The sequence below is a fragment of the Neomonachus schauinslandi genome, chromosome 1, assembly GCF_002201575.2.
Source record: "Neomonachus schauinslandi chromosome 1, ASM220157v2, whole genome shotgun sequence".
Taxonomy (NCBI): Eukaryota; Metazoa; Chordata; class Mammalia; order Carnivora; family Phocidae; genus Neomonachus; species Neomonachus schauinslandi.
This window is the reverse complement of record NC_058403.1, coordinates 3,936,016-3,960,897: the sequence shown is the minus strand read 5'-3', so window position 1 is coordinate 3,960,897 and position 24,882 is coordinate 3,936,016. Positions and strand designations below refer to the sequence as shown.

General features: G+C 55.3%; 1 protein-coding gene across 1 annotated transcript in view; it reads right to left on the bottom strand.

Moving 5' to 3' along the window:
* The window catches only part of PRDM15 (PR/SET domain 15), a 46,476-nt gene extending 26,409 nt beyond the window's left edge, over positions 1-20,067 (bottom strand). The window contains exons 1-11 of the mRNA XM_044913374.1: positions 20,001-20,067; positions 19,613-19,658; positions 18,968-19,061; positions 16,686-16,839; positions 14,658-14,910; positions 8,689-8,790; positions 7,141-7,365; positions 5,065-5,194; positions 3,321-3,502; positions 3,002-3,096; positions 2,511-2,598 (exon numbers count right to left, since the gene is read on the bottom strand). Of these exons, the coding sequence (XP_044769309.1) occupies positions 2,511-2,598; positions 3,002-3,096; positions 3,321-3,502; positions 5,065-5,194; positions 7,141-7,365; positions 8,689-8,790; positions 14,658-14,910; positions 16,686-16,839; positions 18,968-19,061; positions 19,613-19,649 (1,360 nt within the window). The 5' untranslated portion in view covers positions 19,650-19,658; positions 20,001-20,067. The remainder of the gene's footprint in view (positions 1-2,510; positions 2,599-3,001; positions 3,097-3,320; positions 3,503-5,064; positions 5,195-7,140; positions 7,366-8,688; positions 8,791-14,657; positions 14,911-16,685; positions 16,840-18,967; positions 19,062-19,612; positions 19,659-20,000) is intronic.
* Between the last annotated feature and the right edge of the window lie 4,815 nt (positions 20,068-24,882).

The following is a 24,882-nucleotide window of genomic DNA, read 5'->3' as shown; positions in this document are numbered from 1 at the left end:
CCCTCACACCCCACTCTGACAACCACACTCTGACACACCCCACACTCACACCCCCATACTCTCACACACACACCCCACACACACCACATACCCCACACTCTGACAAACACCCCCCCCACACCCCACACACACACCCCACACTCCCACCCCCCCACTCTCGCACGCACACCCCACACTCTGAGAAACACCCCACACTCACACCGCCCACACTCTCACACACACCCCCCACTCACACCCCACACATTCTCGCACATACCCTCCCACACACACCCCACACTCACACACCCCCCACTCCCCCCTTACACACACCCCACACTCACACTCTTGCACACACACCCCCCACACCCCACACTCACACACCCCACACTCCCCCACCACACTCCCGCACACACACCCCACACTCCCACCCCCCCCACTCCCACCCATCCCGGGCTGCACTAACGCGCACAGGTGAGCCTCCCTCTCGGGCAGGTGGCCCGCATCCTGGGGCCTAAGAGCGGTGGCAGGTGCAGTGCCGTCCTTGGGCTCCAGCCTTCTCTGTCACGAGTGCCAGTGGTGCAGGCAGAGAACCCACTTCCCGCCGCTCCCGAGGGCTCCGCTGTCCAGGACCAGTCTGCCACAACACAGGTGGCCTTCCCTGACGCCGCACATGCCCGTCACCAGCTCAGGAAGCCAGACAGGCGCCTGGTCCCAACGGTAACCTGCCACCAACAATCCTCCTGCCCTCAAAGCCTACATTTACGTTTCCATAAAATGCAGCAACTAAGAGCAAACGCCTGTTACTCGGGACTCAGTGGAGGTGCAGGGACACCGGGAGAGGGGGTGGTGGGTGTCTGGGGGAGCCGGACTGCACGGGAGGCTGACGGACCATGCTTTGCTCGAGGGCTTGGGCATGAGCCGGTGCTCGTCTCTAGCTCTGCCTGGATGGTCAAGGACACCACGAGCACCGCTTAGATGAGCTACCGGGACAGGTCCCGCTCAGCAAACACTTGAGCAGAACCCATCAGTCTACACATCTCAAAAAGCTTCTCCCTGCGTCGCAGAAATCTTGGTTTAAAGCTCTACAGAAGACACATTCCCTTAATGTGAATGCTGTGGAAAAGTATAAGAAGATGCAAATGATATATTATACAAAAGACCTCGGTTTCCGGGTTTATTGTTTGTTTTCCATCTGAAACTTCTAACCTTGGAAATTAATTCACTGCAGCTGTGTTATTTCTATGTGATGAAAAGAAATACACGCCTGGTTTAACAGGACCATAAGCTGATGGGCACGAGTAGCTGCTCTGACTTCTTTTATTACTTTCTGCTTCACTTGTGTCCAGAGAAGCTGAGATAAAAGAGGACTCGCGGAGTCTAGCACCCCCAGCAGCCAAGGGCCCGGGCACGGCACGGCACGGCACGGGCAGTCCTGCAGAACCGCAGGCGGCCAAGCGGGGCGCTGTCCCGACTCCGGCCACACAGAGCCAGCACGGCAGACAGACCCTGCACCAGTGGAAACGGCGGGGGGATCTCCCCCAGATTTGAGGGGGCTCTTGGGGTGCAGAGCCCGGAATGTAGGGGTGCAGCACCCCACACACCTGCCGGTTCACCTGGAAGCTTCCGAGGCCACCACTTCATGCCATAGCCACGGATGCTGCGGAGCAGGGAGCTCAGGAGAAACGAGACTCGCCTGCCACATGGAGCAGCCCCGCGATGGGACCAAGGCACCATGAGAAGACAAGCCGCGGAGCAAACAGGAGCCGCCAGGCCCGAACACAAGGGGCAGCCAGCGGATGCCGGGGAGGAGATGCTAGCCACTGTGGGGACGGGCAGCGGAGGCTTAGCGAATGCGGGTTAAGGGGCCTCTGAGAGGCGGGGGGCAAGAACCAACACAACCACGGCTCAACAGGACAGGAGTTCGGAACCAAGGGCCAATCTGGTAGGTCTCCAAGCCCACGGCCACTGGGCCCGGCCTCTCTGGGTGTGCTAGGATTCCCTGACCCTCCCCCACCCACCACGGCATCTGCTCCCTGCTCGGGGGAGCGGGACCTCAGCCGGACAGGGCCTGACGCGCTCGCCCGGGCCCACGGAGGCCCCGTCGGCCACAGGCCTGTGCAAGCACACGCGTGAGCGAGGTTCCATCTGGCGGACAGAGCAAAACTGGTCTATGCAGGGCGGACAGTGAAGGGGGCCCTTCCGTCAGTGAGGCGGAGCGCTCCTCCTAAACCGTCAGCCCTCCTGCAGGTGCTTCTCCCGTGGTCCTAGAGCACTCCCACACCCCTGCTCAGCCCCCGCTTCACGACAGCCTCGGATGGGGGGGGCACGGCTTCCCTAGAAGACTAAGAGGACGGCAGAAGGTACGTTCCCCTCACACGGGAAGTTTCCACCCGTGTCTCCTTCGGTATAAGGAACAGCTGCTCAGAAGCTAGTCGAATAGAGGGAGATGACAGACGTGAGCTGGTGTGTCCTAGCGTGCCACGGTGTCCACGCGGCCGCAGGAGAACCCGCGTGGCGCGGCGTCTGCTCACCTGTCCTGCAGTTGTGGAATTCCAGGGCGCTCTCGATGCGGAAGGTCTTCTCACAAGTGCCACATCGGTACCTATACTCGCCATCCACCTGGCGACGGGGGCACCGTTAGCGCGGGAAGGGCGGGGGCGCTCCACCTCAGCACGCCTCCCCTGACCAGCACTCTGGCATCTTCCAAGAGCGTACGGTCTACACCGCTGTCTGCTCCTCTCCCACGCAGTTTGGAACACGAGCCCATTTTCACTCTCGCCATCCAGGTGCCCCGGAGGAATGCCCCATTCAGGGACCGCAGGGCAAACGCCAGCCCAGGGGACCCTGCAGCCTCCTCCGCAGCCCGTCGCCCGCCCCCGCACCCACGGCCTCCCCTCCTCCTCCTCCTCCTCCTCCCTCGCGACTGCACCTTCCCTCCCGGCAGCCTGGCCTGCCGCCCGCCCGCTCCGCCCGCACACCAGCCCCACGCCAGCCCGCGGAGCCGAAGCCGGGTCCCACCCACCTCGTTCCTGCTGTGCTTGTAGGAGACATGCTGCTTCAGACTCTCCTTGCGGCTGAATAACTTGGCACATTCCTCACATTTAAATAGCTTGTCGCCTACGAGCCAACCAATAAGCAGCCGGTCCACGACTCCGGGCGTGGACCGGGGCTGCACACGCCGCCTCTGGAGCGGGCCCATGGCCGGTGTGTTTGCGAGGCCCTCAGCAACCTCTCCCCCACACCCCCGGGGCAACCTCCCCCCGCAGGACCGCCTGGGGGGGGCCCGGCCAACGGTGCTCCCCGGCCCCGTCCCCGTGGCGGACGGCCGTGCAGGGACTCACCATGTGAGCGCACATGCCTGCTCAGGTTGCTGCTGTTCTGGAAGATCTTGCTGCAGATACCGCACTGATAGACCCGTCTGTGCTCCCCCAGCTGTCTGACAAGCTTCCTCCGGACGCCGTGCCGGCTCGACAGAATTAGGCTCCTCTTGAGGGCGATGGTGGTGCTCTGATGATGCGGGAACCTGCCAGGTCAGACAGAACGGTGAGACGGGGTGGAGGCGGGGCAGACCGCAGCACTGGAGAAAAAGTCCAAGGTCACAATCATCTTGGAAAGAGCTCCTTCCAAACCTTCCTAGCACCATGCGAGACAGGAGGGAAGGCACTCGGCCTCGCCCCCGCCTCTGGGGCATCTGGACGGCACAGACACCGTGAATGTACATGGCACCGTGTTTTCTGTGTGGCCACACGGCTGACTGCATCTTCACTCTGGCCGCCAGGAAGCTCGCGGCTCAGTCTGTGCAGAGAATAACCCTGGCTGTGTGGTTTTTCTCACGTGGCCTGGCCTCTACTCTGCTTTATATTTTCTCTGACCCTGATTTTGAAATTTCTTCTCCCTATGAAAGGTATTTCCGATGATAAGCCGCAGAAATCCTCTGGGCAAGAAGACAGGGTAGACAGAGAACCAAGTGACCCTGTTTTTGATGACATGTTGGTCCTCGCTGTCAGTATCTGCATGGGTTCCAGGAACAACAGGACCAGGCACATTGTGAGAAATGTAAGAGGCACTCCAAAAAAGGCCCCCCAAAATTACCACCAGCTTATTCAGCGTCAGAGCAAAGACGTACCCAAAAATGAACAGTGAAATACAAAATATTTTCCGTGTTCGCAAAAAAGAAAAAAAACCCCACAGAGCAAGGTGTTAAAGTCACGGAAATTCAAATACAATACTGTTTTATAATAGCAGCATTGCTCATAAGAGCCAACAGGTGGAAGCAGCCCAAGTGTCCACTGATGTAGGAATGGATAATAAAATAGGGTCTATGTATATCCATATGTTGGAAAAACCCCGGGCGTTCACCGGGGGGGGGGGGGGGGGTGTCAATCTGACAGCTGAGTGACACAGCCAGTCACAAAAGGACAAACACTGTGCGGCTGCCCTCGTACGAGGACCCTAGAGACACAGCGACCGCCTACCAGGTACCTCCATCTTCAGAGAGACAGAGGTAGGAGGGGGGTGTCGGAGAAGTTAGCATTTAAGGAGAACAGAGTTTCAGTTTGGGAAGATGAAAATGCTCCGCAGATGGACTGGGGTGAAGGTCGCACAGCAACGTGCAAGGACTTAATGCCGCAGGACTGGGCACTTAAAAGTGGTTAAGATGGGGCGCCTGGGTGGCTCAGTTGGTTAAGCGACTGCCTTCGGCTCGGGTCATGATCCTGGAGTCCCTGGATCGAGTCCCGCATTGGGCTCCCTGCTTGGCGGGGAGTCTGCTTCTCCCTCTGACCATCCCCCCTCTCATGTGCTCTCTCTCTCAAATAAATACAAACTTTAAAAAAAAAAAAAAAAGTGGTTAAGATGGTAAATTTTAGGTGATGTAGGTTTCACTAAAATAAAAAAAAAATTTGTTTTTAACCATTTTCACAGACAATGTACAACTGGTCCTGAGTTCCGGAACGGTCCCGCTGCTCCCCAAGCTCACCCATGTCCCCACACCCGGAGTGAGCCAGCCTCCCTGCTGGAGGCGCCTTCCTGCCCGGATGGCGTGCCGACCACACCAGCGCCCCGAGGGCCGCGACAGGGACTCACTTTGGCACTGAGCCGGTGTCACCAGTGCTGGTGGCCAGCTTCCCCAGAACCAGCTCCATGATGCGCTCGTCTGGCGCTGCGGCCACGGGCTCGTCCGGCGGGACCTCGGTAATGATCTCTGCCACTGGCTCTGTGTGAAGGGGACGGGACGGGCCATGTCAGCGCCATCGCCAGGGCAGGGGACAGATCACAACCCACCCAGGAGGACACGCCCGAGAGGACCAGGACAAAGTCGTAGGCACGGATCGCAAGATACACACGGGAAGAAAGAAGAAAGAAAAACTAGCGATATTTTGGAATCCACGCATTCACCTGTTTAGAAAAGCAAAAAGTTATTCCTAACTCCAGGCTGAAATTACAATTTGTGATTCTTTTCTAAAACCACAGCAGTTAAAACACTATTTCAGTCCCTTTTCCTACCAACTAAAATTGAAACATTCCGATACACAGTGGGACCTTTTCACTTATTAAATTAGTCCTGACAGAGATTTACAAATATTAACTTTTAAAATCAGACAAGTCATCGTGAGTATGTTCAAAAGCAGATAATCATTTTGTATGAGAGTCAGATAGCAAATAATTGCAGTAACAGGTGTCCTGGCCTGAACCCCTGGACAAGTGAAATATGGGACAATAACACAAAAATTTTAGCCCCTGGTTTCTACCACTTCATCTGCTCTATGTTGTCGTATGCAACTAATAATTAGGGAAATAAGCACTTAATAAGCTTTCGGCGCCCCTCACATCTTCTCTACCTGTGTAGAGAGAAGTAGGGGCGCTGCTCAGGGGAGGGGAGGTTTAAATCACTTGTCTATCAATTCTGAGCAGAACACGAACTTGGAGCTGGCTGCAAGAGCCAGAAAGGCCCAGACCATCCCAGAGTATTACGTGAATGCTGCTCCTCTGAATACTTTTTCAACTCTGGGAAAGAATACACATTTCTGGGCGCCTGGGTGGCTCAGTCGTTAAGCGTCTGCCTTCGGCTCAGGTCATGATCCCAGGGTCCTGGGATCAAGTCCCACATCGGGCTCCCTGCTCCGCGGGAAGCCTGCTTCTCCCTCTCCCACTCCCCCTGCTTGTGTTCCTGCTCTCTCTCTCTCTCTCTCTCTGTCAAATAAATAAATAAAATCTTTAAAAAAAAAAAAAAGAATACACATTTCTTCTCACTCTCAGAAAAGGAAACAAGGGCTCTACCAGACAGCCAAGCGCCCAGTGGCAGGTACGAAGACAGCGAGGGGACCCAGGCCTCAGCGTCCCATCTGGTCCCGATATGTGAGACCCCCTGGGAGTCTGCTGGTACCAGGTGCTGCCGGCAGAGATCATAGGAGGACCGAGGGGCCATGGGCCCTGCACACCCAAGAAAGCGGGTCAGAGTCCCTCCAAACTCAACTGAGGAAACCATCACAGAGAATGGGCCCGGCCGCGGCCTGGAAGCAAGCTACAAGCCCGTGCACAGGTGCTGTGTGAGCGGACCGTGGGCATTCACATGGGGAACAACGCCGCTTGGCAGCCAAGGGCAAGGAGCAGCCAAAAACCCAGCGTGGGAGAATCTCGCTCCATGTGCCACAAGCAAGACGCTGGGCACGGCAAGAGGGATGCACGTGAAACCCCAGGAGGGGCAAGACTGATTCATGCAAAGCCAAGGAGGAAAGTCTGGGGAGATGGCCATGTTCTCCGTCCTGACAGGGTGTGGTGACCCAGGTGGAACCCTGGTCAGTATTCACAACCTGCACGCTCTGCAGCGCCCGCTGTGTTACACGGGAACTGTGCTATGAAGAGCTGAGTCAGGGCGAAAGGGAAGGCTAGGTCCCACCTCCACCTATTCTCTCTACACTGATTTTTCCCAGGACCACCCTCACCTGCTGGCTCCTCCCCCAGGACCAGCCCCCACCTGCTGGCTCCTCCCCCAGGACCACCCTCATCTGCTGGCCCCTCCCCCAGGACAGGCCCCCTGCTGTCTCCTCCCACAGGACCACCCTCACCTGTTGGCCCCTCCCCCAGGACCAGCCCCCCTGCTGGCTCCTCCCCCAGGACTAGCCCCCACCTGCCGGCTCCTCCCCCAGGACCAGCCCTCACCTGCTGGCTCCTTGCCTTCTATGATGTCTAGTGGCTGCTCAGGTTTTGATGCTTTGGGTTTTCTCCCCCTTCGAGGCTTTTTCTTCTGCTCTTTGGTGGCACTGACACTCTTGGGAACTGCAGGAGGCTCCCCCCGGGGCACATCTGGTTCCTTCTCAGGAGCTGCTTCATGCTGGCTGGCTGGGGGAAGGCTTTTGGCTTGTTCCAAGTGACCCAACAGATGCTCTGCAGAAGAGGGAAGAAAACACACAAGGACAGTGAGGCGGCCTGTCAGTACGCCCACCCCCTACCACCATTTTTGTTTGTTTTTACCTTCATTTGCTGAGTGTGTGCCCTTTCATAGCCAAATAAACTTTATTTCCACTGCTTTTGAAAAGAAAAGCATTTTCACCACACCAAACAGGACTACTATTTTAAAAGCTAAATTAGGTGATGAAACCAGGGCAGGTTCACCATGCGCACAGTTTTATAGAAAGTACAAGCATGCATGCACATGTACGTGCAAGGAAGAAGTGCGGAAGGGTGTTCCAGCACGGTACTGTGGCTCTCCCAGACGGAGACACCACGGGCAATGTTCCTTTTCTTCTTTATACTCACTTATGTTTTCCAATGTTTATGATGAATTCATACTACAATTACTTAAGAATGTAGCCTCTAAAGAGAAATACTGAGAAATACTCAACTCACGATAAACGATATTATCTTGAAAAACACTGCACAGAAGCAAATAACCTTTGCTTTACTTTCAACAGAAGAAAGCCCTTCGAGACCTCCCAAGAAACGACAACTACAGAACCCCAGGAACCAGGCAGGCAGGGATGGGTACAGAGTTCAAGAACAGACAAACTCCCCTCAGTGAAGGCCCAGACCGGCTGGACCACAGCGCCGTGGCAAGGAGGAGGAGGGAGACAACCCACGACACAGGTGGGGACCCACGCGCAAATGACAGATGGCGCCTGTGCGGACATCAGGGCCGGGGACCTATCCTCCCCAGTGCAAATCTCCACTGGCTCAGCACAGGCCTACTACGTGAAGGGGCTGTTACTTCTCTGTTTGTTCCATACTTAGGGCCATCGTGCTGGGTGAGTGCCCTCGAGGAGCTGGGTCCAGGGAGGGAAAGAAAATTAAAAAGCAAACACAACAGAATGTGATGTGTGTCACAGGAAGGGCTTGGCAGTTTGGCCACACGGCAGAACAAGCCAACAATGAGCCCGCCTGGCTGAACGCACCTGGAAAGACTGGAGAAAACAGAGCCTAACCGCCCCCAGCTGCGAGAAGTCACAGAGCCTGAGGGAAAGAGAGCGCCCCGGGGCCAGGCACTTTGTGGGAGCCTTGTTCCAGGCCAAGTGTCCGAGCATGAGCGCGTGCAGCTCTGGGGGACACAGCTGGGGTCTACACAGCGGCCCGGGAGTGCGCTGCTCACACAAGGCCAGGGAACGTCCTGCCGGCCACCTGTCCAAAGGGATGGCGTGGCAGGAAGAGCACAACCTGGAGCCGTTCCACCCAGACTTCCCCATGGCAGCCACCAGCGTGCACACCGGCGCTTACCGTTCAGAAGCTGCAGCTCCAGGAAGGTGGCAGAACACACTTTACACACCCACGGGCTGGGCTCGGACTCCACCGCGGCGCTGCTTTCTGGCGTGCCCGCAGCTTCGAAAGAGCAGAGGGAAGGGTGATGCAGAGCAGCGCGTCCCCCCCATGCCCAGCGCCGCGGGGGGCACGCCTGTCCGCCCGGGGCCAGCGCTGTGGAGGCGGTCAGCACGGCTCCCCTCTCGGCCCCACTCCCCGGGCTTCACACGCTTGGACTCCTGTGGTCCCCAGGGACGCCCCCATTTCACAGGTGTGGAGACTGAGCACAGGCAGGTGGTGCTGGATCGGCGCAACGCGGGGTCTGTCGCCAGTCACAGAAACGTGACTCCTCCCGAAGCCGGGCCAGTGGGACCAGATGCATCCCTCTGCACGACTTCGAGAAAAAAACCCTTCAGATCAAACTTAATTCCTCAGTCTCTCTCTGGCTCGTACGAGAGACCAGCCGTCAGTGTGCCCTGGGCCCGGTGTGGCGGGGGCTCCGCAGAACTTTCTGCGCCGATCGCTCTGAATACGCCTCACATCTGAGGTGGCAGGCGCTTGGGGCTCCTGCCCCTGAGGAACCGAGGTTTTAATTCTGTCTAATTTGCATTAGAATTGAAGAGCGGGCGGGCAGCCTCTGTGAAGGGCCCTCAGCCCCTCTTCCTCGCACCCCAAAGATGCATGGGCAGGGCTCAGGGAATGGGGGAGACACTGGCTGTGCAAAAGGGAACCGCAGCTCCCTTGTCAACAATACTACTCCGTGGACCTAAAAACTGGGGACATTCTCAGCGAGCCTCCGGCCGTGATCCCCTGGCCCGGCCCCGTCTCTCCAGGCCCTGTCGGGCGGCCCCAGGCGCCCTCACCACCACTCCCACTCGGCCACCGCATGACCCATCACATGCAACACTCCGGGGGGCCGCCCATTCAGCAAACTCCTGCGTCCTTAAACAAAAATCACCCAGAATCGCAGCTGCACATGCATTCGGAGCGAGGACAAAGCACCCCTCTTTCTGTATCCAAACCAGCAACAAGGTTGCAAAGACAGGAAGCAAGAGATGCAGGCCACGGCCCTAACTGTTGGTGTCCATTTCCTGAGTCCTCCTCAGATAAGAAGGGGAAAACGTGTGATGTGAAATGCTCGGTTATACGAACACAGGAAGAGCAGGAGGGGTCTGGAGCAGGTGCCGTGGGAGACCCGCGGTCTAGGGGACGTTCCAGGCCAGCCAGCCCTCTGCTCCCCCTCGCCCCCCGCGGATCCACTGCACAAAGACTGTCAGGACGAGATCACGGATGAATGGGAGCCAGAGCCGAATTCCCGCTTCTCACTCACCTTCTCAAACACACGTGGCTCGAAAGAGGGGAGGAGACATTTGCATGTGACAGGTTCAGGAAGGGATGAGGAGTGGGTAAGATGGAAGGACACCTGTGAATCCAGGTCATTTCTTCTGGCCCCCAGGGGCTGCCATCTCCAGTGGGACGGTCCCCACCCCCACAAACGGGATTCAAACTAACGTGACATGAGAAGCCCTTCTCTTCAACCTGCGCTGAGGTCAGTCAAAAGGACCAACTAGAAGGACCCGTCGTGACCTCTGTCCCCCCCACCCCCCTGTCAAGGGAAGAACTCTATTTTCCAAAAATTATCGCTAAAAGATCATAATTTTTTTTTTTTTTTTTTTTAGAATTTATTTATTTATTTGACAGAGAGAGACACAGCCCGAGAGGGAACACAAGCAGGGGGAGTGGGAGAGGGAGAAGCAGGCTTCCCGCAGAGCAAGGAGCCCGATGTGGGACTCGATCCCAGGACCCCGGGATCATGACCTGAGCCGAAGGCAGACGCTTAACGACTGAGCCACCCAGGCGCCCTAAAAGATCAGAATTTTTAAGAACAAAAACGACCTGGGGCGCCTGGGTGGCTCAGTTGGTTAAGCGACTGCCTTCAGCTCAGGTCGTGATCCTGGAGTCCCGGGATCGAGTCCCGCATCGGGCTCCCTGCTCGGTGGGGAGTCTCCTTCTCCCTCTGACCCTCCCCCCTCTCATGCTCTCTGTCTCTCATTCTCTCTCTCGCAAATAAATAAATAAAGTCTTAAAAAAAAAAAAAAGAACAAAAACGAGCCAACAATCAGAAGGCAGTTCTCCATGGCCCATCACTTAAACGCCCAACAAAAGAGACGCGTCAAAGCAACAGAAACACCGCCGGTGACAAGCAATGCGGCACAGGGAGCAACAGGAGGGCCGATACTGAAGGCGGACGGCGAGTTACAAGTACGCCTGGGAACGCGCGCAGCGAGACCTCGCCTGTGGGACAACGCGGGGCTCTGCTGGAGACCAGGAGGGACACAGCTCAGCTGCAGGGACGGAAGGCAGCTTGCTGGGCGCCAGGGGCCCGAGCGCGAAGCCGCACGAGGGAACTGAGAGACCCCTCCGGGCCGGTGACGATGTTCTCGACCTCGGCTGTGGCGCGGCTGACACAACTGGCCGCCTCTATCGAAACCCCCTGAGCTGCGCACCGAAAACTGCCAAGTCTTCTCATGCGCAAACTATACATCAGCCGGGCTGATTTTTAATAGATACCGCGAACTGCTAGTCAAAAATGCCAGGAGTCATTCAAATGGTGATTGAAAACAGTTTTCCACATGTTACAGATGTGTGTACATTTTATCTTTTTCACTAGAAAAGTACTTTTGAAGATCGGATGACAATATCTGAGGACCGCAGCCGATGTGCGCCCTCGCGCCTGCCCATTTAGACCCATGCGCTTCCTGGCCCCTCTTTCCTTCACCTGTCAACAGGTCCATCTGGCAAAGCAAGGAAACCAACTTCAATGTCAGCCCAAGAAAAAATGTGAAAAGTAAATCTCCTACCCGAAAAAAATATAGTAGTTCTTTTTTTTCAAGGACATGTCTGATCCTCCGACTTTGCTGTGTTGAGAAGTCAGCTCTGCCATCTGCAAATTGGCTGATTTCTATAACCGAGATGCATTTTGAAGCAAATTTGACCAAGAGGCCGAATGAAATTAATGAGTCTCCACACTTCTGATGCTCACCAAGAAGGAGTCTGAATGATTTATGGGCAGACAGCTCCTTGTCCACTGGCCCCCAGCACGATTCTTCTAGAACGTGGCAGTGGTCCCTAAGGCCCATTCGCCTTGCTGTGCCCCTCCTCCACTGGGCCCAAGGCATAGTGATGGCCACAAAGGCCCCCTTCCCTCCACTCTACTGCAGGGGTCTCGAGGGTGTGCAGACCAGAGGCCTCATCGCTGGGAAGGGGAGGGTAAGCCCTCTCCCGACCTGTCAGATCTGGGTAATCAGAGTCATGCAGATGACCAGCTTTCTGGCTGGTCCAGGCCCCTCTTCACAGGTCTTGACACCTACTCTAGTGTCTAAGAAGCAGGCATGGTGGGCTCCCAACAAAATGTTTCAGCTAGGGGAGCACCCAAGACTGCTCGGCGGGGCCCCAGGCACTCAGGGCAGGCAGGGCTGGAGCAGGGCTCTAGAAGCTCCGCTGGGCGGCAGGGCTTTGGGAAGGGGCTGGGCGGGAGAACAGGGTGGCGGAGGCAGGGTGCGGCAGCCTGGGGTGGCTGCCAGGTCACTGTTTTACCACAGGCACCGTGCACGGTGGCGGATGTCGCGTGTCCTCTGGGGAGCTACCAGCACCACCTGAGCTAAGCCATCACTCAGCAGGTGTAAGAAATGAGGGACCCAACTAACCAGCCAGTTAACAGTAGTCAAGAACTTCCACTACATTTCTATGAAACACTTTCCTGCCATTTCTCCCAAAACAGAGTGAAAAACCATAAAAAGTATTTCTAAGATTTCAGAGTGCCTAAGTTGCTTATTTGCTTTCCTGATCCCAGACTCATTCTGGGGGACTGTGCCTTCCAGCTGATGGGGACGTGATGAGCCATCGTGTCCCGTGTTCTCAGAAGGAACACACGGAGGACGAAGGACAGCCTGCTCAGGATCCCCCAGGAGGGTGGCTGGGGGCAAATAAGGAGGCAGCTGTCCGGGTCGACACAGACCAGACCAATTTCGTTAGAATCTCCCTTCTCAGATGCAGCTCCAGATTAGAGAGCTTTCCCGTAGGTAAAAGCAAGCAGAACTGCAACTCTGGGAAGGGGGCAGCAAGGTTACTCTTTGACCTGAGACTCGTGAGGGGGGAGACATCATGCAAGACACAGCAGACAAGGCCAGCCTCTAATGACCCACACCGTGACCTGCAGTCTGGCTGGCCCGGGGGCATGCACATCAGCTGCCCAGGCCGGAAGGATTCTGGAACATGAGAAAGCCAGATCGGGAAGATCCTGAAGATCTTGCACGGCACCTGTGAGCCTGGCCGCACCATGCTCCAGAGTGATGCCTGGCCCAGCGGGACACGTCAGTGCCTCCTAATGTGCAAATCCTAAAGGTGGGCTTGGGAGCAGCCGGGTGAAAAGCTGTGGGTCTCTCCAAATTCTTACTGTGGCCTTCACTACCAAAATAAAGTACACTCCATAAAGCTCCCAGTCTTCCTCTGCAAGTATCTCTGTGAAGGTGGCAAGTCCTCCACAGCCACCAGAACCGGAGTGCAGGCCATCTGGCCATCTGGCTCCCCACCAACATTCCCCGAGAGCGCTCTCAGTGGCTCCACACTCCCCCCCGCCCACCACCCAGCCTTTAGCGTGTGGAAGAGTGGCCCCCCGAAATTCACATCCGCCTGCAATCTCTGGATCGAGTCTTTGCAGACGTCATTAAGAGGGCGGACCCTCAATCCAGTGACTGGTGTCCCTACAAGAGAGAACACAGAGACAGAGGGGAGAGAAGGCCACACGAGGACAGGGACAGGGATCAGGGTGATGCATCTACAAGCCAAGGAATGCCAAGGGCTGCTGGCCACACAAGAAGCTGGGAGAGGCCTCTAGAAGGAACGAGCTCTGCCAACACCTGGTCAGGGCCCCCAGGCTCCGGGGCTGAGGGGCAGCCCCTTTCTGTTGTTTGAGCCTGCTTAAGGTCTGCTTGGTTTGGGCAGCCTCACGGACGCCTCTCCTCACACCGCCAGCACGGGGAAAACCAGGAGGGCTCCACGGAGTGGCGGGGGGGCAGGTCACAAAGCCGCGATCACCCGGGACAGACCAGAGCCTTAAAAATACGTTAAGACCCTCTTTGTATCACATCGTGTTTGTAAGAGAAAGGAAACCATTTCCTGTCAGAATCCGGCAGTGCGGGCGGTGGGGGGGCGGGGGTCAGAGGAAAGAGGCTATTTCTCCCCCTGAGCAAGTAACTGTGGCAACAACAGGTGCGCCTGCCCCTGGTGGCACCAGGTACACGTGCGGCAGCTCACGACCTGGCAGGAGGGCCCCCTTGACACAGTGAGGCCCCACACCCCGGGGCGGCAGGACACTGATTCTGGGCTGCTTTTCCCATGGGAAAGCTGGATTTGGGCAAATCACACATACGACCTTCGCCAGGTCCTTCCCGGACACATATGCACAAACACACACGCACACGTGAGCACACACGCATGCACGCACCCACACGCCCCTGCGCACCCCCCCACATCTGGAGGAGGCTGCCACAAGCCGGAGAGCACCAGCCTGGAGCCAGATTCCAGGTCTGAACCCCGACTCCTCCATCTCCTGCACTGTGACTCAGGGCAGGTTCCCCAACCTCTCTGTGCTCCGTTTCCTCTGTCCCAAAACAGAGACGATCGCCCGACCACGTGCCCTTGCAGGACGGTGGGTGGGGAGGAGTTACCACATCGAAAGCCCGGAGGGCAGAGCTGAGTATCAGCCTGTTGTGCCCCAGCAACCCGATTCCCCAGCCGGCGTCCGGCTTAGGGGGAGCGCAGACCCTGAACAAGCAGAACGGCAGACCCAGGCCCGCGGGGCCAAGAGCAGCCCCTGGCCCCCCCACGCCACAGCGGCTCGCCGGCACAGCGCCCCCTCGGCCACCAGGCAGCGGGGCCGCGTGTACCGTGGGCTCCGGAGCAGGCCTGCTTCAGCATGGGCTTGTCCATCTTCTTGGCGTAGAAGGCGGCGTACCACACGCGCAGCTCGGCGCCCGGGGGGATGTCCCTTGAGGTGGTGAAGTACACGTCGTTGCCGTGCTGGTAGGCTGTCAGGTTCTGGTGCTCGGGCCCCACTGCCGGCCGCACCAGCATCATCCAGTTGCAGTCGTCCTCGTTGGAGGTGTCGAAGCACACGGGGTGCCCGTCCTTCTGGAATACCTGGGGGGGGGCACGGCCGCCAAGGGGCCAGGGAAGGAGCTGGTTAGCCACCCGTCGCAGGTCAGCGCGTGTGTTTGGGGGGGGGCGGGGGCAACCAGTCCAGACGGGGCCAGGTCAGGCTGCACATAGAACCCGTTTCAGGGCTCACGGGGCACCTGAGTTCTCTGCACGGCCCAGGTGGGAACTGGGACAACTCAGGTCTACTGGTCCAGGTATAGAGGCTGGACTCTCAGGCTCTAATCGGTTCCAAGTGGGCGTAATGACACCTGGTCCAGGGATCACCGGGACACCTGAGCGCTCCCCCTGCTCAGGTGGCATCCGGACACCTGAACGCCGTGCACGGCTCAGCTGGGAATGAGGATGCCTAAGTTCTCCCGGGGCTCTGCATGGGCACCGGGACACCTGCGTGCCTCCCTGCTCTCACAGGTGTGTCCAGTAACTCCGGAAGGTCAGTCCCGCAGGCTGCGCCCTGGCCCCTAACACCGCCTGATGGATGGCAACGGGGGAGAAACGTTGATATTCTGAAGTTCAAAGTCACCACACGAGTAGAGGAGGGTCTGGCCCTCTTTTCTGATGCCAACGCTGCTTCCCTGCTCTCCCCTCTCTGAGCTTTTCCCACAGGGGCTCCCCACTGCTAAGGAGCTAGAGCCGCCTCTGAGGATGGGGCCCTTGGAGGCAGAGGGGGCCTCCGGCGAGGCCGTGCTGAAAACAACTCAGTATCCGACACAGACCTGGAGAACCGAGTCACTGAAGGAAGCCAAAATGGGCACAGAGGACTTTTCAAAGGGGCCTCGGCCCGACCATGTGCCCACATCAACTGTGTGCATCTAAGCACCCCAGGTCCTGCGAAGGATGGCAGCCAATGGCCTTCGTGGGGCGTGGCCTCTGACTTCTTTATTCCTTCACATAAAACAGCCTTTCTTTCTTTCATTTTTTGTTGGCAAACAAATAAAATACCTTTCCTTCTTTCCCATTTTGCTGAAATCTGCCTTGTAAGCTCAACTTTTCCCAGAACTGCCAAACCCCGAGGCCACCCATCTCAGGCCTGTCCTGAACACGTGGCTATCTGCCAGGCCTCTAGGAAAAGCTCACTCTGTGGGTCACTGCAGCAAGACCAGCACCCTGGTCCTCACCGCTCACGGCAACAGACGTTTCTGGAGGCGCACCTGGACCGGGTGCATGCTGGAGGTGGGGCCAGAACCCGAGTCCCCGGCCCCTGGCGTCTTCCTTCGAGAACTCAAAGCCTTCCCTGCACCTGACATCCATTCTGTTTTGCTCCATTTCACATAAAAGCTGTCTTTTCTCTGATGTGCTTTTTAGAGCCGCTCGACTTTGCACCCATGTCTCAACGCTGCCTAAACGAAACCCCTTCCTTCTGAAGGATCTCTGCCAAGTCTCAGTCACTCATTCAGGCGTGAGCGTGCTCGCACTGACACGGCCCCACGACGCGCAGAAGGCAGTGCCCGGAGGCTCCACGCCAGTCCGGGCCATGAGAGAAGTGAGGGCGGCCTGGGGGGCCTGCTCTTGCACGTGTTCTCAACACCCTCTTCAGGGGCTGGCAAAGTGGAAAAGTGCAAAATACTAGCTCCACCTTGATGCTTTTGACATAAAAACAAACTAGAATAAAAAGAGAACCACTGTCGTGGAAGACAATGGAACCAGGACCGTCGAAGCCGCAGAAGACACCGATCAATCAGTGGGACGCACGACTCTCCTCACACAGGGTGGGGGGCAGGTCGCGCCCGTCCCCTCCCCAAGCTGGCCCTGGCCCGTACCTTCAGCGGGAACGCAGATTCCTTCTCCCATTTGGCCACTCTCCTCGACTCAAACGGACCAAACTGTGTTCTCTTGACGAGCTGGGTCACGGCAAACACTCCTTCGGCTCCGTCTTCCAGTCGCCTGATCTCCAGGTTGGAAGGGAGAGATGATCTAGAAATGGAACAGGAGGCCCTCAGCCCCCAAGTGCCGCTGGCTGAGGACAGCCACTCACACCGGGAACAGATGGGTAAGACAGCCCACAGGCTCGCTCTTGCTGAAATACCATCCTCGGGGGTGAGAAGGAGCTTCCTACTGAGGACAGAGGGGGTGATGGCCCAGCGGCCAGTGCACACCCGGCTCCTTAACGGCCTGAGCCACAGGAGGCCAGCCCCAGGGCCCTGGCACAACTCACCCAGAGCCCATGCAGAGGATGTGTTTGACATCCCCCCCCCAGGAGACATCACGGGTGGGGGCTGCAATGCGCCAGGGGAGGTGAATGGGACCGAGCTCTCATCCCCAGAGCCGCAGAGCCCACAGAGAGGCGGGGGGAGCGCCATGATGAGGTGCCGAGTGCAGAGCACCACGAGAAAGGGAAAAGCGCCACGGCATTCCCAGGGAGCAGAAAAGGGTTTCCAACTAGGCTGAATGGGCCAATCCTGTTGAGGATGCTTTTACCTAAATGCTGAGAGTGTCGAGGACGGGGCGCTGAAAAGAGGAAGGCCCGTGGGCTGGAACCCCAGCACGAGCCAAGGCTTGGGCAAGCCTGACCCACATCCACGAGCAGGTGGGACACTGGGGAGCCTGGAGCGCAGCCCCCTCCCAGGGCCGAGCAGAAGGCTGGGCTGAGGAGGAGGAACCCAATCACGGAGGGTTCCCGCCACGGGACTGATAGCTGCTACTGGCGTTTCGTGGGCAACAGGTAACCAGTGAAGGTTTTGGGGGAGAGCTGATGAGGTCTCTACTTCAGGCAAAGACAGTAATCTGTTTTGAGAAGGTGAGTCACTGGAAAACCAGTTGGGAAGCTTCTAGAAAGAGCACCAAGATAATAACGGTATCTCCATGAGGCAGGTACTGTGTCTAACATAACACAGGTCACACCTCTGCAGGGGGGCCAGGATGGAGAACAGAACGCCTTGTCTCAGTTCAAACAGCCCCCACGTGGCTGACCCAGACTGTGGACAGACTGTCCCTCAGAGCCCTGGCTCCAGCCCCCCAGGTGCCACGTCCCCCCAGGTGCCCGGAACGAGAATGGCAGAGCCACCAAATCTCCTCATTAGATCTGCTAATAAGGTGGTGTTTCTCCAGGAGCTGTGACCTGCCCTCACTGCCCCAGGTCCCACGCAGCCCACAGCAGGCGTCCGTTAGATGGCAGGCTTAGGTTCGGGCCATGGGGAAAACGGAATGAGCAGAGCTGCAGCCTCGGCCCATCGGCTCTTCCACGGCTGCCATGCTTGGTCCCTGGGGACACTGAACTAGAACAAGAAATTCACTCTGAACCCTTCCAAATATGTCCTGGCTTATCCTGGTGGCAGGTCGCTCCGTTCACCGTGGGATGGAAATCACAGATGTCCTCTGCAACCTGAGGACAGTCATGCTCCAAGTCCTGCCTTCTCTTTTTGCAGTTTCCTCCTGTGATATCACGATTTATAAGAAATATGCATTTGGTCGTTCCGATGACCAAATACGTGTCTCAGACTTAAGTGCTTCATCCACAGTTCCCAAAAACACTTCTGAGCCATAATGAAGGTGACTTTTAGACCCCACCAGCCACATGGGTAGAGGGCTGGAACTTCCAGTCCCTGCCCCCGCCCCCACCACCGGGGCGGGAGAGGGGCTGGAGGTTGGGTCAGCCAATGCAGTGACTCAGGCAGTCATGCCTACATAACGAAGGCTCCAGAAAACCCAAAAGGACTAGGTAGGGAGCTTCTAGGCTGGTGAACATGTGGAGGTGCGGGGTCTTCATCTGGGTGTTCAGTCATATCATTTATCACATCCTTTAATAAACTGGTTAAAGTAAGTGTTTCCTAGAGTTCTGTGACAGCCTGGGGCTTGCGGCTGGCATCTGGAATGGGGGTGAGGGGCGGTCTTGTAGGACTGGGCCCTGATCCTGTGGGGTCCAATGCCATCTCTGGGCAGACAGGGTCAGAGCTGAATCCTGCCAGTGTCTGTGCGGGGAACCCCACGTTGGAATTGGGTCCAGGGACCCTGAAAGGCCTCCCCTTTCTGCAGATGTAGGGTCCACATTCAGACAGTCCCGTTTGACAGGAAGGACTAAAGTCAGCTCAAGGCAGCCACTCACCGTGCCCTGCTTAACACAAAGGAGTCTTTGACCATGACCACGGGGCCCAGCTCAGGACATTCGGAGTCGTGGTACTGGCTGCAATCCTCACACCCTGCATCAGAAATGAAAGCATCAGTGGGGACAGGGTGCTGGGAGGGGCCCCCCAGGGCATCGCAGGCTCCATGCCCGGTGGGGTGACCCACGGTGCTCCCCACACGTACGAAAACGGTGCAAACACAGGACGTGGCCCCCAAGGAAAAGCCTTCCCTCTGTGGCACATTTCAAAGTATGTAGTGACTCTACACTAACAAAGAACGAGATCTTCCCGAGGAATGAGAATAAACGAAAACTCACCTATTTAACCTGTTTGGCATAAATCTAACGTATCATAAATCTCTTTGCAAACCCCCGGCTTACTTTTCTGAATCTAGTGCTACCCTCTGCAAAGTGGCCTTTGCCCAGCATTCTGAGAAAGATGATCCTTTTAAAACCACACCCCTGCAGTGCATTTTTCGTGCAATAAACGTGTTTCTTAAAGCAAGCAAAGTCATTTCAACTTAAAAAGAAGCAGCTTTTCTGTCATATAAAAACAAAACGTGGATGTGGCTTTGCTGGGACAGTAAAAGCCCGCCCATGCTCGAGGACAAGCCAGGGGCTACTTACAGATGAACATGATCTCCTCACTCCCGTCTTCAGCCATTTCTGACACCTGTCAGGGAACAAGGGCGTGTCGTTAATAATGAGCTTTTTGCCAAAGCAATATTTATTTATTTATTTATTTATTTATAAAAGAATTGGATTTTTTTTTTTAAGGTTTTATTTGAGAGAGAGAGAAAGAGAGAGAGAAATCATGAGCAGGGGGAAGGGTAGAGGGAGAAGCAGACACCTCACTGAGCAGGGAACCCAACACGGGACTCGATCCCAGGACCCTGAGATCATGACCTGAGCCGAAGGCAGACACTTAACAACTGAGCCACCCAGGCGCCCTTGCCAAGCAATTTTTAAAGACAAGTCCTGTTAAAGGTTCCTCGAGCCCGTGCGGGGACCTTACCTGGAGGTCTTAAAGGCACCAAGCAGTGTGGTCCCCTTTATTGTGATGAGGCTGGGGGCTTTGAGCTGTTTTCTCACCTAAAATAATGTTGTTGTTTTTTTTATTAAAAGCAGTTGATTTGAATGACTTCTAGATTAGAAAGTCTTTATGAACTCAGACTTTCATTTTTTATGTTAGCCAAAGGTTTCCACTGGTAAAACAAACATATCACCATTTTTAAAAGCCGGTTTCACGCTGTCACCACTGCTTCTCTCTCCTCCGTCACTGGGCTGTGAACTCCTCAAGGACACTCATGTCTAGTACGACCTCTGTCTTCCTTCAGCCGCTACCCCAGGCCTGACACCCAGTGCACACCCATGTCTCCTGGGGACCAGAGAGAGCATCATGGAGGAGAGCGCTCCTGCTCACCACATAAAACTCTATCAGGTCAGTCACTTTTGTTTTCTGTTGATCCTGTGAGGTTAGAACCCCCCACTTATTTGGGGGATGATCTGGACATGTTGATTCTGGGGCCTAGATTCTTTGACCTATAACATGGAAATAAAGATGCTCACCTAATTGAAAGACCTTGTACTCTGAAAACTAGAAAACACTGATGAAAGAAACTGAAGAGGACAGAAACAAATGGAAAGACATCCCATGCTCATGGATTGGAAGAACAAGTATCGTTAAAGCGTCCGTACTACTCAAAGCAATCTACATATTTAATGCAATCCCTATTAAAGTACCACCAGCATTTTTCACAGAATTAGAACAAACAATCCTAACATTTGTATGGAACCACAAAACACCCCAAACAGCCAAAGCAATCTTGAAAAAGAAAAACTAAACTGGAGGTATCACGATCCAAGATTTCAAGATATACTACAAAGCTGTAATCATCAGAACAGTATGGTACTGGCACAAAAACAGACTCATAGATCAATGGAACAGAACAGAGAACCTAGAAATAAATCCACAATTATACAGTCAACTAATCTTCAACAAAGGTGGCAAGAATATGCAAGAGGAAAAAGACAAATAGTGTTGCGAACACTGGTCAGCTACATGCAAAAGAATGAAACTGGACCACTTTCTTACACCAAACACAAAAATAAACTCAAAATGGATTAAAGGCCTAAATGGGAGACCTGAAACCATAAAAACCCTGGAAGAGAGCACATGCAGTACTTTCTCTGACATCAGCCACAGCAACATTTTCTAGATAGGTCTCCTAAGCAAAGGAAATAAAAGCAAAAATGAACTATTGGGACTACATCATAATGAGAAGCTTCTGCACAGGGAAAGAAACAGTCAACAAAACAAAAAGGCAACCTACAGAATGGGAGAAGATATTTGGCAAATGACATATCCAATAAAAGGTTATTATTCAAAAGAACTGATACAACTCAACATCCAAAAAACCAAATAATCTAACTTAAAAATGGGCAGAAGACATGAACAGACATTTCTCTAAAGAGGACATCCAGATGGCCAACAGACACATGTGAAGATGTTCTTCATCACTCATCATCATCCAGGAAATCACCTCCCACCTGTCAGAATGGCTAAAATCAATAACACAAGAAACAACAAGTGTTGGCGAGGATGTGGAGAAAGGGCTAACCCTCTTACACTGCTGGTGGGAATGCGAGCTGGTACAGCCACTCTGGAAAACAGTATGGAGGGTCCTCAAAAAGTTAAAAATAGAGCTACCTATGATTCAGTAATTCCACTACTGGGTATTTACCCAAAGAATACAAAAACATTAACTGAAAGGAGTACATACGCTCCAATGTTTACAGTAGCATTACCTACAATAGCCAAGATACTAGAACAGTCCAAGTGTCCATCAACCGATGAATGGATACTGTTGTCTCAAAATCCCCTTAGCGCTCAGATGGTCCCTCCACACGGGGAAGTCCAGTCTCTGGACATTCGCGGCATGTAAGAAATTCCAGGATGACGGATTATACATAGTGTTTTAGGGAAAATAACCCAGAAAGACCATAAGCGTGAGATTTGGCCATTTTAACCCCCATCCTGGGAAAAGTTACCTTATACCAGTGATTCTCCAAGAGTGGTCCGTGGACGAACACCAGCAGCACCTGAGAATTTCTCAGGAATGCAAATTCTCGGGCCCCTCCTCAGACCTGCTGAAGCCGACTCTCTGGGATGGGTCCTCGCACCCCGCCCTCACAGACCCCCAGGTCATTCTGCTGCACCCCGCCTCTGAGCGCCACTGCCCACCCTCCCATCTGCCTAGTACCCATACGACCACTGCAACAAGAACCAACCAGCCACGGCTGGGGTCATGGGGAGACCACACTAACAGCATCAGGAAACCATACTTATCATGAATGCCAGATGTGCTCAGACCAGGCATATCAGCTGGGGGTACTAGGGGTGGAGGCGACCCCAGACAAACGTTCCCTGTGGTGACGAGCTCCCAGGCAGGCCCCAGGGATACCAGCTGTGAAAATCAGCCTTGAAAAAGAAGGCTTCCATGAGGATGCCGCTGGTGGTGAAGGGACAGGCCCAAGGTCAACGGAAACCAAGAAACAGACTCACACAAACAGGCTCAGTGGGTTTTTGGAAGGACAGACAGCCTTCTCGGCAAGTGGTATTGGGGCAAGTGGACGCGGGGGCGGTAATGAGCCTTGATGTCACATCTCATACAAAAATTAACTCATCACGATCCTAGACTTAAAACATAAAATAGTAACATTTTTTAGAAAAATATAGGAGAAAATCATTGAGATCTAGGGTAGGCAGTTTTTAGACTTCTCACCAAAAGAATTGTCTATAAACAGAAAACGAATTAGACTTTATCATAATTTAAAATTTTGCTCTACAAAAGACACGGTGAGGAGGGTAAGAAGACCAGCTACAGACCGGGAGGCATCTTCGCAAACCACCCATCCAAACCTCGAACGTGCCAAGAACTCTCAAAGCTCACCAGTAAAACACAAATGATCCAATCAGTAAATGGCCAAAGGACACAAAATACATTTCAGCAAGGAAAATACGTAAGTGACAAGCACAGGAAATGGTGGCCGCCCCCATCGACCGCCAGAGAGACACATTCAACAGGTCCCCGAGAGGTCAGGGTGCTCCTGTCGGAGCGGCGCAGGATGAGGGAACCGGGGCACCCATGGGCGGCGGGCGGGAGTGGAGACCAGCCGGCGGTGTCTCATGAAACCAACATGCACTTGGCCTGGGAGCACAACAGCCCAGACTGGAAACAGGCCCCGCGGCGCCCCCACGGTGACCCCGGTCTGTGGTCCACCCACACCTGCAGACTTGTCCGCAATGAAGAGGAGCGAGCCACTGATAGGCATCAGGCTCTGGGGGACCCTCCAGAACGGTGCTACGGACACCAATCCCAAAGGTCACATACTGTCTGATCCCATTTATATAACCTCCCTGAAATGACGAAATACAGAGATGGGGACTCGAGTCGTGGCTGGTGCGGGTTCGGGACGGACGGCGGGTGAGGCTGTAAGGAGGGAGCAGGAGGGTCCCCCGTGGGGGTGGGGTGCTCCGTACCAGCACGGTGTCACCATCACCGTCACCATCCTGGACGGGACCCCACGCTGGAGTCCTGCATGGTGTCACCGATGGGGCTCTGGGCAGAGGGCATATGGGATCGCTCTGCAGTCTCTCTTACAGCTGCATGGGAATCCACAGTTATCTCAAAATTAAAAGTTCAATTAAGATATGGAGGGAAAATCTACAGATTTGAAGTGACTTTTTTTTTTTTAAGATTTTATTTATTTGAAAGAGCGAAGAGAGCACAAGCAGGGAGAGTGGAGGGCAGAGGGAGAGGGAGAAGCAGGCTCCCTGCTGAGCAAGGAGCCCGATGCGGGGCTCGATCCCAGGACCCTGGGATCATGACCTGAGCCAAAGAGTTGGACCCTGAGCCGACTGAGCCACCCAGGCGCCCCACTGAAGTGACTTCCAGCACAGCGCGGTGTGGCCCGGATCCTGATGGAAACAGCGTGTGTGACTTTCACTGGATAGCTGGAAAGCCAAACTCTGGTGTTCGAGCACATTAAAGAACTAGCATTAGATGTTTCAGGTGGGCTGGGGATCGTGGTTCCTGGTTAGGCTCCTTCTGCAGAGATGCGGACTGAAACACAAACTCAATCCTGGGGCCAAGGTTTGCTTCCACGCACTACCGGTGGGGACTCCCAGACAGGGACACATGGGGCAGATCGGCCAGGTGATGGGGTCCGTGCAGGCTGGCGCCTGCTGGCCTGCCGACTGTTTTGTGTGCTCAAAGTCTTCATAATAAATTATCTGTAAATGGTGCCAACACACACTCGTCCCGTGTCTGTTCTTCCATTCACTCTTGCGTCCTTCCACCAAGCTGGCTTAGAACAGGGTGTCTTTTTCTTCACCTCACCTGATTGGTCGCCTGGGATGCGGCCAACCACTGTCCTCTCTTGCCCCCCCCCCCCCAGCCACTCTCCCGTGGGGGATTCCTCCTCCAGCCCACCCCAGTCTGGGCTCTCCTGGGGCACAGCCCCACCCCTTCCCACGGCTCCTCTGCAGGACCCCTCCCCAGGCAGCCACACCCAATTCCATACCTAAGTGAATACCATGTGCGGGCTGGTAATGCTCCAAGGAGTCCCACATGAATATCCAGCTGCCCACCCACACCTTCACCTGGAGGCCACAAACAGTCGAACGTGCCAGAAATGAGCACTGCACCCTTCCCGGCTCCCCTGCCAAACGGGGCCCTCCTGGGCCTCCCACATCTCAGAACATGGCTGTCAGAGACCCGGGCTCATCCCGCCCCGGGGCAACGGTCCCATGGACCCTACCTGCAGCCTCCACCACCTCCCCTGACCACACCCCACCTTCTCCCTCCTAGAAGGCTGCAAGGGTCTCCGGAAGG